The sequence below is a fragment of the Herpailurus yagouaroundi genome, unplaced genomic scaffold (assembly GCF_014898765.1).
Source record: "Herpailurus yagouaroundi ecotype Mexico unplaced genomic scaffold, PumYag 161, whole genome shotgun sequence".
Taxonomy (NCBI): Eukaryota; Metazoa; Chordata; class Mammalia; order Carnivora; family Felidae; genus Herpailurus; species Herpailurus yagouaroundi.
In genome coordinates, this window is record NW_024412402.1 from 11,229,249 (window position 1) to 11,243,210 (window position 13,962).

Consider the following 13,962-nt stretch of genomic DNA (forward strand, 5'->3'; position numbering starts at 1 on the left):
ACTCAGATTTGTTAGTTCTTGAACCCTTCATGCCATCTACTTACACTGCTTTCTTTTGCCTCCTCAGTAGTAGTCTCTGTTCACTTCAGGTGTTGTAGAAAAGGGTTTATTATCTCCCTCCTTCCTCCACCATATCTCCCTATTACATTTGAGTGGTTTGGGGCCAAATCACTATTCGGTGTGTAAGGGTTTTGCTCCCTGACTCTCCAAGTAATATGCGACGATGCAATTGCTGTTGTTTTCTCACGTGACCTTCTGCTCTTCTTGGGATAATCGCTTTATTTTTATTTCCTTAGTTTTCCGTCTGTACCTGTCACTGCCAAGGCTTACCAAGCTGTCCGATAGCCTCTTAACTCTCTGAATACAGTACGTAGTATATAATATAGTATAGGACCATATGAGAGTCTTTCACGTTCCAGCCCCAGCCTGGACTTTCTGGGGGTGCTGCAACCCAGCCCCTGGAGCCTTCCTCTCACCCCCGTGAAACCTCCCTGTCGCTCCTTTCTGTGGAAGTGCCTGTGAAACACGTCTCCCATGTTCCCTCTTCCTTGCTTTACTTCCTTGTTTGGGTGGAGTATCTCTTCCAAAAGGTGAGAGGTAAAATTTTTGAGACGTTTGATACCTTACAGTGTCTTTGTTCAACCTTCAGACGGACTGGTTACAGAATAGTAGGTTGAAAAAGACTCAACTCTCAATGGTTACGGCTTCACTTCGCTTGTAGGTTCTAGTTTGCTGTTTGGTGTCCCCTTTCCCTGTCCCCACGAAACTTTTAGGTTATTTTCCTTATCCTTAATTCCTTGAAAATGTAAGGGCCTTTTTGGTTTATTTATTTGCTTGTTTGTTGTGGGTTTTTTCCTTCATTGGGCTAACTGTGCAGTAAAACCTTCCTATGGATATTTGTGTCCGTTAGGTCTCAGAAACATTCTTGTTTCATTTCTCTGATAATTTCTCCCCTGTGTTTTTCTCCTTTTCTGGAACTTTCATAGATGTTGAGATAAAAGAACACTGCAAGGATCAGTTGTGATGGTGAGACATGAACTAAAGAGTATGATTAGCCCAACCTCTGCACTTCAGGAATGAGAATGAGGATAGATGGCGAGAGGGGTTGAAATAGGCTGGCTCAACCGGTGCAACGAGTGACTCTTGGGGTTGTGAGTTCAAGCCCCATGTGGGGTATAGAGATCACTTAAAAATAAATCTTCAAGGCAGAGCGGGCCTTTCAGATTGGGAAACAACTTGAACAAAGGTGAGGAGGTAGGAATTCCTGAGTTGAGACATTGGGAAAGTGAGTTAGTGTTGGATGGTGTTTTGAGCGACTGCATATTGAAGGATGGCTAAGCTGGTAATGGTGAGCAAAAAGGATTTGGCGAGATAAGAAACCAGAAGTTGGGAGAATTGCTAGAAGCTGGCTTTAATAAATCGGGTCTGGGATTGGTGAGCAGAACGAAAAGGCACATAAAGATACGAGACTCTTCCATGGAGAAATCCGGATACAGCGACTGGCTAGAAACTAATGGAGAAGTGAGAATTAGCCTGACTAATAACTTCTCACTTTCTTAACCCTTGAGGTGCCTGGCTGCTGCAGCTGCATCGCTCATGCACCACTGAGTCGGAGCCCCGTTTCCTTAGGCATGAGTACAGCAGGTAGCTGATGAGGGCTTTCTTTGCCCTCGTCTACAAACCACTCAGCATTAATGGCAGGACTAAGGGTGTGAACGTTTTTTGTTTTTGTCATTTTACGTAAGTGCTTGTAATACATATTTGCCCATATTCCATCTGTATTGCTTCCTGGAAGGGAACACAAATGCCAAGTAGCATTTTGTATGAATTATGCATCTCTTTTGATCGCTTACCTGGAAACGCTTATCAGCTACTCGTCACCCTGCAATAGGCACAGACATGTATTGCTTCGACCAGTTTGGCACCTCATATTTTAAGAACACAGATTGATAAAAAATATTAATCCCTTTGCATTACTGAATTGAAATAACTGGTTTCTTCAGAAGGACGCAAGATGCTTTTTAGCAATCCTGTTGGTTGTTTTCCTCTTAAAACACCTTTATTTATTTATTTATTCCTATCATAACAACCCATGGAGAATTTATCATCTTTGATCTCTTTCATTGTCCTGTGCCCTTAAATGTTTTTTTTCCCAGGTGACTTGTTGAAAGGTTAACGTCTGCTCCTTTTTTTTTTTATATGGGCTCGTATTTGTAACCTTGAAAAGATTTTTTTCTCTCCAGGTGAGGATGTGGAAAATTGTAACACTTGTTTTCGGATGTAAACTAAGAAGCTTTTTGTAGCACAGCCATTTTTAGATCCTTGCCTGTAACTTGCATCTGTATGGTGTTTCTGTGATTGAGAGCGCCCTCTTATGGTGACACAGAACTAATTCAGGAAGTCTGAGCCATTGGCCGTTCTAGTCAGTGTTCATCTAGCACTTGCTGTCTACAGCTTTCGGAGGAGTTGAAAGATGCCACTCCCTCAAAACAAGAATAACCTATTAGGAAATTTTATTTGTGTCAGGTGGAACGGCCTCCCTCTCCATTTTCAGTGGCCCCGCAAGCCTCCCTTCCCCCGGTGCCGCCGCGACTTGACCTTCTGCAACAGCGGGTGTCTATTCCTTCAAGTGCTTCTGGGCTTGGAAGTGCTTCTAAGGTAAGACGTTATCCGTTTCTACGGTTTTCTGATTCGTTGTTGTGGATTAGTGGGCTTTGTGTGGGGGTGGTGGTGGTTGTTGGGTGTTTTGTTGTTGTTTTTGATTAGTGGGTTTTGATTGATTTGCTTTCGTCCTGCGTCCACAGGCAGCTTCTGGCTCCCTTCATAAGGACAAACCATTACCGATACCTCCCACACTTCGAGATCTTCCACCACCGCCCCCTCCAGACCGGCCATACTCTGTTGGAGCAGAAAGCCGGCCTCAGAGACGCCCCTTGCCTTGCACACCAGGCGACTGTCCGTCCAGGGACAAACTGCCCCCTGTTCCCTCTAGCCGCCTTGGGGAATCATGGCTGCCTCGGCCGATCCCCAAAGTACCAGTGGTCGCTCCAAATGCTGGTGACCCCTGGACAGGTAGAGAATTAACCAACCGGCACTCACTTCCATTTTCATTGCCCTCACAAATGGAGCCCAGAACAGATGTGCCTAGGCTTGGAAGCACATTCAGTGTGGATACCTCCGTGGTGAGTCCTGCTTTTGAAATTATTTAGCCTGTTAACAAATATTTGTGGATGGCATTTCATGGGTCGCACTTTTGTCTACGTTTTGTATAGGATTCAGAAATAATAAAACGTAATCCCTACCCTCAGAAGTATATATACCCTCAAGAAGTGTATTAATAGATCAGATAAGGCATGTTTATAAATACTGCAATATGTATGTGGGTGCGTGCGTATGTGTGTATATATGTCGGTATGGCTGGATTCGTGTAGTGTAAATAGAAAACACTTCAGTTTTGGAGAAAGGAGAGGTTATTTCCAAATAGAGCAATCATGAGGGCTTTATGGAACGAATGGCATCTGAATTTGAAGTGTTCTTTCCCAAGTGGATAGTTTTAAGGTCGGAGCCACAGTGACACAAATGCTTGAGGTGTGTTGTGGGATTAGAAGTAGGTTAATACGAGTGGAGCAGAAGGTTTGTGTATCGGAGTGGGGAAAAGGTCATGAAAGGAGCATTAATACTAGATTAGAGGACCTTGAAAATCCCATCAAGGCCAAAAGAATTTGAATTTATTTGGTAGGAAATGAGCATCTGAAGGTTTTAAGTCAGTGGAGTGACCTGAGCAAAATGATGGTTTCAAGAGGTACACGTAGTAGCATTATGTAAAATAGATTGCTAAAAGGATAGATTGAAAAAAGGCTAGTAGTTCATTGAATAAGCATGAGAAAGAGGTCCAGACCTGGGCGTGGGGAGGTGTATCTGTTTTTGGGGGGTTTGTTTATGTATGTACTCAACAAGAAATCTTACCCTTAGAAAGTTTACATTCTGGTGGAGTAAAGACAAAATAAACTCGGTCAGTTAATGAAACACAGGATGTTGGGTGCTGATGAGTGCCGTGGAGGAAAATAGCTCAAAACGGGGCTGTGGGGATAGCTGGAGTCGGGCTGAGGGGTACGTGGAGGGACGGGGTACAGTTCTGAGCAAAGACCTGGAGCCCGCTGTGCTGATTCTCAGGGAGACCATTCCAGGATGAAGGGGAAGCCAGCGAGTTTGGGAGAGTCTGAGGAATCACAAAGGGGCTTATAGAGCTGATGCTAAGTAAGCAAGAGAGAGAATGGTCTAGTGCACATTTCATTCCCCCGTGTTCTCTTGTATATGCGAGCGGTGTTATTTCTTGTGTGCTGTACGGATAGTTGAAGGTTAATTAGCAGTATAACTAAGTAGTAATGATGGCAGTCTCCTTCAGAGAAATAAAAAGAGAGAATGGTCTGTGAGTAGTGAAGCTGAGGAATGCTGTGGCCCTTAAATGAACTGCATCTTTCTTGGTTGCAAGAGAAGGGGGAGAGTGGCTTACATTTAAGTGGCATCTGTGTGATAGGCAGTCTAATTAGAATAAATTAGACTGGACTTTCTGGTGGCATCATTGTAGACAGAGGTACAGATATTTAAACTTAGAAATGGTATTTGTGGAGACAGCCAATTTCCTCAAATCTAGAATTGAAACCATAAACCCCATCTCCTTGGCTCTTTTTAGATCTCTGCCTTCCTAACCCTTACATTTAGACTTTCTTCAGAGCCTGAAAGCAGTCCCACTTTTGGTGGGATGCAGTAACCCGTAAGCACAGCGTTGAGAGTGAGGTGTGTGTCTGTGTTACTGTTCTTGTTATTTTGAATAAGTTAAATAAATAAGAGGAGATACTGAGCTGTGTTAAGAAGGTTCTTTTTCACCACCTTTCTTTCCAGAATATGAATAACAGCCCATTAGCAGGTTCAGAGTTTGAGCACCCCAAAATCAAACCTTCTGTGTCTGCCAGTGCCATTTATTCTCTGGCTGCCAGGTAAGTACTAAAGCTGTATTTCAATTTTTTTTTTTTAAACATTTACTTATTTTTGAGGGAGAAAGAGAGAGAGAGAGAGAGAGAGAGAGAGAGAGAGAACGAACACACAACAGGGGAAGGGCAGAGAGAGACTGAGACACAGAATCTGAATCAGGCTCCAGACTCTGAGCTGTCAGCACTGAGCCTGATGTGGGGCTCGAACTCACGAACTGTGAGATCATGACCTGAGCTGAAGTTGGATACTTAACGGACTGAGCCACCGAGGTGCCCCTAAAGCTGTATTTCACTGTGGAGTTGGTACTGTTAAAACAGCTCACTCACGGAATTTAGAAAACCCACAGGAGTATAAAGAAAATAAAAATTGATCTGTATTTGTATCAATTCAGAATTATTATATTTTCTGTTTTGGACTAATTTTTTTTCTCTGTGCATGTTCTCTGTCTCATTGGGCTTAACAATTTTATTCATCTTCTCAAAGAAGCAGTCTGGTTTTGTTGACTTTTGTAAAAACAATTCTTTTCTTAATTCTTACCATTTTTAATTTTAATTCTTAATTCTTCGGTGTCTTTTTTTGTGTGTGTGGCAAAAAAACACATGAACTGTACCATCTTGTTTATAAGCGTACAGTTCAGCAGCATTAAATACATTCACTGTATTAAGTACATTATTAGTATTAAATATTAAATTAGTATTAACTACATTCACAACCATCCATGCTCATAACTCTTCATCTCGTAAAACGGAAACTCTGTACCTGCTAAATAGTAGCTCCCCATCCTTCCCTCCCACAGCCCCTTGCAGCCACCGTTATACTTTATGATTTTGACCACTCTACCACCTGTGTAAGTGAAACCATGCAGTATTTGTCTTTTTGTGATTTAACTCACTTATCATGTCCTCATTCATGTTGTATAGTATTGCATAATTTCCTTCGTCTTTAAGGCTGAATAATATTCCCCTTGTATGCAGTACCCACCCCACCCTGTGCCTTATCTGCAGGGGGTGCATTTCAAGACCCCCAGTGAATGCCTGAAACCAAGGATAGTACCGAAACGTGTGTATGCTATGTTTTTTCTCTACGTACATACATGATGAAGTTTGATTTATAAATTAGGCACAGTAAGAGATTATCGACAATAACTGATCATAAACCAGGACAATTACAACAGTATGCTGTGATACAAGTGCGTGACTGTGGTCTTTCTCCGAATACCGTACTGTACTCACCCTTCTTGGGGTGATGTGAGATGGTAAAATGCCCATGTGACGAGATGAAGTGAGGTGAGCCACGTAGGCACCGTGACGTAGTGTTAGGCCCCTATTGACCTTCATCAGGAGGAGGATCATCTGCTTCCAGACCGCAATTGACCGGGGAAGTCAAACCACAGAAAATAAAATTGCAGATAAAGGGTGACTGCTGGACCACATTTTGCCTATCTGTTCATCGGTGGACGGACACTTGGATCGCTTCCACGTTTCAGCTGTTGGCGAAGAGTTTGCCGTGAGCGTGGGGGAACAAGTACCCCCCAGGGCCCTGCTTCCAGTTCTTGTGAATATGTACCCAGAAGTCGTATTCCTGGATCATAGGATAATTCTTTCTTTAATTTTTTTGAGACCCTATTACACCATTTCCTGCAGCAGCTCTTGTACCATTTTCCACCCCCACCAACAGTGCACAAGGATTCCCGTTTCTCCACATTTCTTGCCAACACCTGGTATTTTGGGGGTTTTTTGATGGTAGTCATTCTAATGAGGTGGTGTCTCATAGTTTTGATTTGCATTTCCCTAATGATTAGTGATATTGAGCATCTTTTGATGTATTTATTGGTCATTCACATATCCTCTTTGGAAAAATGTCTATTTAAGACATTTGATCATTTTTAATTTTTTATTTATTTAAAAAAAAATTTTTTTTAACGTTTATTTATTTTTGAGACAGAGAGAGACAGAGTGTGAACAGGGGAGGGTCAGAGAGAGAGGGAGACACAGAATCCAAAGCAGGCTCCAGGCTCTGAGCTGTCAGCACAGAGCCCGACGTGGGGCTCGGATTCACGGACTGCGAGATCATAACCTGAGCTGAAGTCGGATGCTTAACCGACTGAGCCACCCAGGCGCCCCAACTCATTTGTAATTTTTTAAATTTTGCTTATTTATTTTGAGAAAGAGAGAGCACAAGCAGGAGAGGGGGAGAGAGAAGGAATCCCAGGCTCCTTGTGCTTGACAGCACAGGAGCTCGAACCCAGTGAACTGTGAGATCTTGTCGTGAGCTGAAACCATCTGAGCCACCCAGGCACCTGCCTGTTTTTTAATTGGATTGTTTGTCCTTTCATTGTTGTCGTCAGGTTTTATAAGTTCTCTCTATATCCTGAATGTTGATCCTTTATCAGATGTGATTTGTGAGTAATTCCCTTCCATTCTGTGGGTTGCTATTTTATGGTGGATAGTTTTTCGATGCATAAAATATTTTAACATTTTTATGAAGTGGGGCATCCAGCTGGCTCAGTCGGTGGAGCATGTGACTCTTGATTTCAAAGTTGTAGGTTCGACCCCCATGTTGGGTGTAGAAATTACTTAAAAAAAAAAATTGGTTGGGGGGGGTGGTGTCTGGGTAGCTCAGTCAGTTAAGCATCCAACTTAGCTCAGGTCATGATCTCATGATTTGTGACTTTGAGCCCTGCATCGGGCTCTGTGTCTGGAGCCTGCTTCAGATCCTGTCTTCCTCTCTTTCTCTGCCCCTCCCCTTCTCACGCTCTGTCTCTCAAAACAAATAAATTTGTTAAAAAGAAAAAAAAAATTAAAAAGTACAGTTACAAACCATTGCTTTCTTTCAGCATTTTAAGAATACCCCATTGTTTCTGTTGGAACATTAGCTCTCAGGCTAATGTTGCTTCTTTACAGGTAGTGTTTCTTTGCATGACTACGTAAGACCTCTTTGTCTTTGGATGCCAGTGCTGTTACTATAATACTTCTAAATAGTTTTCTGTATTCTTCTTAAGGTTTGTAGAGCTTACTGATTTTGTGATTTCATGTTTTAAAACCTGTTTTAGAAAATCTCAAGCCACTCTTTCTTAAAATAGACTGAACACTGCCATCTCCTTCCCTTCTCCTTCTGTGACCACAGTTACCTGAATGTCCCTCCTTTTTGACCGTGCCTCATTCAGCACTTGGGCTCTCTGCTGTTTTCCTTTCCTCTCTTTACTTTGATCTCAATAGTTTCTACTCTATTCCGGTTTCCTGATCTTCTCTTTTACAGTTTCTAACCTGCCCTGAATCCATCTGTTCAGTTTGTATTTTCAGATACTGTGTTTTAAGGTTCTGGAATTTCCACGTGATTTTTATTTTTATTTTTATTTTTTATTTTTTTTTAACGTTTTATTTATTTTTGAGACAGAGACAGAGCATGAATGGGGGAGGGTCAGAGAGAGAGGGAGACACAGAATCCGAAGCAGGCTCCAGGCTCTGAGCTGTCAGCACAGAGCCTGACGTGGGGCTCGAACTCACGGACCGTGAGATCATGACCTGAGCTGAAGTCGGACGCTTAACCGACTGAGCCACCCAGGTGCCCCTCCACGTGATTTTTAAAAATGTACGGATTCTAATTTTCTAATAAAATTCTCCATTCGTCTTTTTGTTACTGAACACGTGAAGAGTAATCTTTCAAAGGCCGTATCTGTGAACTCCAGCTTTGTCTCTCCAGGTTAGTGAGATAACCAAAGTATCAGTTGAGCCCTTCAGTTACTACCGTCTGCTCAGTTTCTCAGAATCTGCTGGCCTCTAGACACAGTTCAGAGGTTAGCTGCAGCTCCAGGGAAAACTATAGCAGGATTTCACACCTACTTCTCCCCTGTGCCCTTCTCTGGCATTTTTGGCCACCCATGTCTTGGCCATCATGGAACCCCAAATTTCTAGTCCCTTTCTCCCTAGCCTGTTGAAACTGCCTTCACAGCTCAAGTTCAGAACCCCTGTATAGGGCTGGCTTTAAGGTATCCTGAGTCTTGGCCCCTTGAGTCTTGGCTGCCAGGCCACTCTCCAGTGCGTCCTTTCGTTTGTATTTCATCCTGCTTGTATAGCTGTTTCAGGCAGTTAGATGATGTTTGCGACTGGTCGTGTCTGTAGACATGTAAAATGTACGTATGTTTTAAATCAAGGTATGGTTTTAAAGTCTCCCTTTTCTTCACCTTAGCCTTTTATTTTGGGCATTTCTCCCTATCATTAAAAAAGTTCTTTAACAATCCAGTGTGTATAGCAGCATTATTAACAGTAGCCAAACTAGGAAGAGAGCCTAAATGTCCATCACCTGATGAATGGATAAAGAAGATGTGGTAGTACATATACAACGGAATACTACTCAGCCATCAAAAAGAATGAAATCTTGCCATTTGCAACAATGTGGATGGAGCTAGAATGTATTCTGCGAAGCAAGATAAGCCAATCAGAAAGACAAATACCATATGATTTCACTTATATGTGGAATTTAAGAAACAAAGCAGGTGAACATATGGAAGGGGGGAGGTAAGAGGAGAGGGAAACAAACCACAAGAGACTCTTAACGATAGAGAACAAACTGAGGATTGATGGAGGGAGGTGGGTGGCAGATGGGCTAGATGTGCAATGGGCATTAAAAAGGGCACTTGTGATGAGCACTGCATGTTGCATGTAAGTGATGAATCACTGAATTCTCCTGAAACCAATATCGCAACATATGTTAACTAAAATTAAAAAAAAAAAAAAAGGTTTTTCAAAATAGTCACTTTTAATGGTTATATAGTATCATATAACGTTACATATTTAACCATTGCCCTGTTGGATATTTATTTTGTATAAAACCTCTTACCATAATAAATTTGCTTCATCGAACATCTTCACATAACCAGAGATACATCCAAAGTAGAATTACCAGGACAAGAGATTGTGAGTGTTTTGATGTATTGCCAAGATACTTAATGAGGAAGGAAGTGCAGTTGTATAGTTTTAATAACATCATCAACAAAAAGATTCTAATTTAAAAAGTTTTTGCTTGCACCTTTAATGACCTTTTTCTCTCTATGGAAGTAATATGCTAAAGAATATTTAGAAAATAGAGATATGTGACACTGAAGAAATGAAAGTTATCCATAATCTTAACACCTAGGTTCAGACAGTGGTTAGCAATTTGAATATCTTCGTTGCCATTCTATGTGGGTATGGAATCCTATTGTACATGCATTTTTTTCACTAGGAGGATCTTGAACATCCTAGGACATCATAATATAGTCTCCTACTACAATGATTTTCAGGTTATTGCAAATGATTACAAAGCAGCAGAACTGACTTAATTGGAACCTTAGTAGGTAAAGTAGATAAGAACAGACTGACTGTGGTAGAAGGAAGTAGGCCTCTGAGGCTTCTGCTTGGAACCTCTAAGGCACTGAGGGACCCGGTTGGCTTCAGGTATATTGCTGCGTATGTGGTTCCAAAGTTACTTTATTCAGTACATTCTTACTTGACCGGTTATCACCTATTTTTTCAGTATCATAAATAATGCTCTAGTGAGTATTCTTGATTATTTCCTTAGGGAAAATTCTTAGAAATGGAATTTCTGAGCCCGAGTGTATGCCTGTTTGGTTAAATATTTTTGCTGAATTACACTCCAGAAAAATTGTACCAATGTCTCATTTCTGACATTATTTGAAAGTACCATTTCCCTGTATCTTCACCAATACTTGATATTTTTTCTTAATCTTGATGGGTTTTTCCCATCAACAACTTGTTATGAAAAATTTCAAGCATAGAGTCAGGGTGACAGATTTTTACAGTGAGCAGCCATATATTCCCCACCTGGGCTCTATTAACATTTTCTTATACTCACTTACACTTTTTTTTTTTTTTTTAAATTTACATCCAAGTTAGCATATAGTGCAACAGTAATTTCAGGAGTAGATTCCTTAATGCCCCTTACCCATTTAGCCCATCCCCCCACCCAGAATCCCTCTAGCAGCCCTGTTTGTTCTCTGTATTTAAAAGTCTGTTATGTTTTGTCCGCCTCCCTGTTTTTATATTATTTTTGCTCCCCGTCCCTTATGTTCATCTGTTTTGTATCGTAACTTCCTCATATGAGTGAAGTCATATATTTGTCTTTCTCTTGCAAATTACACTTAGCATAATACCCTTTAGTTCCATGTACTTTTTGTTTTTAAATCATCTCTGCACCCAGCGTGGGGCTCAAACCTGCAATTCTGAGATTAAGAGTTACACGTTGCAACAATTGAGCCAGCCAGGCACCCCTCTATATACTTCTGTCCCTACCAATCTGTCAGTCTTTCTTACTTCTTGGGCACGTTTCAGAGCAAATTGTAGATACTAATATGCTTCCACCCCAAAACTTCAGCACGCAGAACACAAAGTAATACGTAGACATAAGAAAAACCTGCAGTTAGATTATAGGGACTGTCGCTCTGTCTTAGGTGTCTGTAACATTTAAGTGTTTTATAATCAGCTATTGCTTTTATAGTTGGGAAAAAGAAACATGGAGTAAATACAGACAAATCCAGTAGATGCTCCTTATCGAGTGTTTAGGATGTGCAAAAATACAAAGACGAAGGGAGGAGGTACACTCTTTAACTCCCATTCCCAGCAGCAGTTGTGTGTATGTGTGTGCGCTTGTTCACACGTGCATGTGTCTTGTTTGTTGATTTTTTTCCCCTGGTTTTGTCAAGTTTCTTGGGTGGGGGGAGGGAGCAGGAGAAGTTTTGATTCCAGAGCTGCTAGGTGAGAGCTTCGGGTGGAATGGCAAGATCCCCAAAGCAGAGGAGTCAGAAGATGGGAGATGCCATCTCAGAATTGATGCTAACCTACCACTTGATCTCTCTTGATGTCAGATTTTTGTTTTCTAAAATGAGGAGAAAAGTGATTAAAGTAGGAGATAACCTATGAGGAAGCTTTCAACAAGCAGTATTAGTCTTTGAAACCATAGGTAGATGTTAAGAATTAGCATCTGGCATAGCATATTGTCAGAAGGCCACAGCTGCTGCTCGCTTCGTGCCTGGTGAGGGAAAAACTGGCACGCCAGCTCTTGGGCTGGGACCCCAGTTTATTTGGGGACTGAGACGAACCGGCTTCAAGCACTGTTCCCGTGTAGCCCATCTCAGACAACATAGCTGTGTCTGTGGTCAGCTGAAAGCAAAACTTGAAGTTAGTGTGTTTTGTAATAATGAACCTGTCTCGACCAGGAGAAGTAACAGTTCCCTAGGTGGCATGTGTTTTTCCGTCAGAAGTGAGTTGCGGCCTGTCTCGAAGACTCTCATTTCACACTTGCACGTTTTGCAGCTTGTTTATCGTTTTCATTTTCTTTTTCTGTCTTCTTCCTCTCCCAGGCCTCTTCCTGTGCCAAAGCTGCCCCCCGGGGAGCAGGGTGAAAGTGAGGAGGACACGGAGTATATGACCCCCTCCTCCAGGCCTCTAGGACTTCCAAAACCGGATGGGAAATGGCCTTTGGACACAACCCAGAGTTCACGGTACGTTCACGATAGTCTTCTGGGAATTAAGTTGACACCACTCACCTGCCTAGCTGCTCCCTACGTGATGTTATCCGGCCAGAATGAAAGCAGAAAGACGTGTGGAGCCTACATACCCCAGCGTTTGGCCCCTCGCACCTAGAAGCAATTCCACTTACGCTTCCTCACTGTCACAGTAGTTACAAAACCACACGTCCATTGTGCATCGTAAGAGTCGATCCTGTGCCATTTATTAGTGATCCTGGCAAAAGGAAAATGGTATCTTGATAGACTCAGGGTCTAGGATAGTTAAGAATAGACGAGGCTTAATAAGTTTGCAGATAACAGAGTTCTATTTCTGAAGATCATATGCCACTTTCCTTCTGGTTCAGAGCGTGTGATTGTGACCAGCAGATTGATAGCTGTACATATGAAGCAATGTATAATATTCAGTCCCAGGCGGCACCGGCTGTCACAGAGAGCAGCACCTTTGGTGAGTAGCCATTCTGCTACTTTGAAAATCATTGATGTGCCATTGGAATGAGCCTGTCATACTTGGCTATTTGAGACAGCTTGATTCTAGGCAGAAACTTCTTTTAAATAATCTTCTTGGCAAAATATCTTTGATCCATGGGGAGTAAAACCCTCTCCTCTGTTTTATTTCCTGCTCACGCAACTAGTTCCCTTTGTACTTTTTCATCCTTCCAGGGCCTAGAGACATTTGGGTTCTATGGCCTGGGCCCGCAATGCTGGCAGCTCCCTTTTATTTCCTTTGCTTTTTTAGCATTGATGAAATTCTTCTGTGTGTGGGTGGTGAATACTCAATTCCCATATCAACTAGCTTACCAAGTTGAAAGTTCAAGAAGGAAGCACACACAGGCCCTTTGGCTGGTCTTGCGAGGTGAAATGCCAGTAGAAATGTTGAATGAATGCTATAAAATGACACTTGAGCCTTTGGCTTCAGTGGCTGTTAACCCTGACAAGGGTAGCCTTTACCACGTTCAGGAGAGCAGGGCCGCCGTGTCGGTGCAGATTGCGTTTTCTCTGTTCTTTCGTCTCCACCCGCGGGGCCTGCCATGGCGGTCAGGCCCAGGGTAGACCATTGGTAGCTTGCGTGCTGGACATGTGTGAACGAATGAGCTGCGTTAGAAGACGGGGTGTGTGTGTGAGAAGCAGAAGATAACCGCACAAACCGTTCTCTAGGTGAAGGGAATCTGGCCCCGGCCCACGCCAGCACCGGACCCGAGGAGTCTGAAAATGAGGAGGATGGCTATGACGTCCCCAAGCCGCCTGTGCCGGCAGTGCTGGCCCGGCGGACTCTGTCCGACATCTCTAACGCCAGCTCTTCGTTCAGCTGGTTGTCTCTGGAAGGCGACCCCACTGCAAGTGAGTCTCCAGGCCGGCCTGGGTTTGTGCTGAATGGCCGTGTGGCTCCCGGTTTGTATTGCAACAGAGGTGACTGCCTGGTGACAGTGCTTTTGTCACCAGATGTT

The 13,962-nt window shown here is 42.7% G+C and overlaps 1 protein-coding gene and 1 non-coding gene across 5 annotated transcripts in view; both read left to right on the forward strand.

Moving 5' to 3' along the window:
* The window catches only part of CBL (Cbl proto-oncogene), an 85,701-nt gene that overhangs the window by 62,235 nt on the left and 9,504 nt on the right, over positions 1–13,962 (forward strand). For all 4 annotated transcript variants that reach the window (XM_040483294.1, XM_040483295.1, XM_040483293.1 and 1 more), the window contains 6 exons: positions 2,527–2,658; positions 2,805–3,182; positions 4,903–4,997; positions 12,350–12,490; positions 12,862–12,962; positions 13,673–13,855. In XM_040483294.1, coding sequence (XP_040339228.1) covers positions 2,527–2,658; positions 2,805–3,182; positions 4,903–4,997; positions 12,350–12,490; positions 12,862–12,962; positions 13,673–13,855 — 1,030 coding nt within the window. The remainder of the gene's footprint in view (positions 1–2,526; positions 2,659–2,804; positions 3,183–4,902; positions 4,998–12,349; positions 12,491–12,861; positions 12,963–13,672; positions 13,856–13,962) is intronic.
* Positions 4,282–4,411, forward strand: LOC121035697 (small nucleolar RNA SNORA19). The gene has a single exon (XR_005793034.1). It is a non-coding gene; the product is annotated as a small nucleolar RNA SNORA19 (small nucleolar RNA).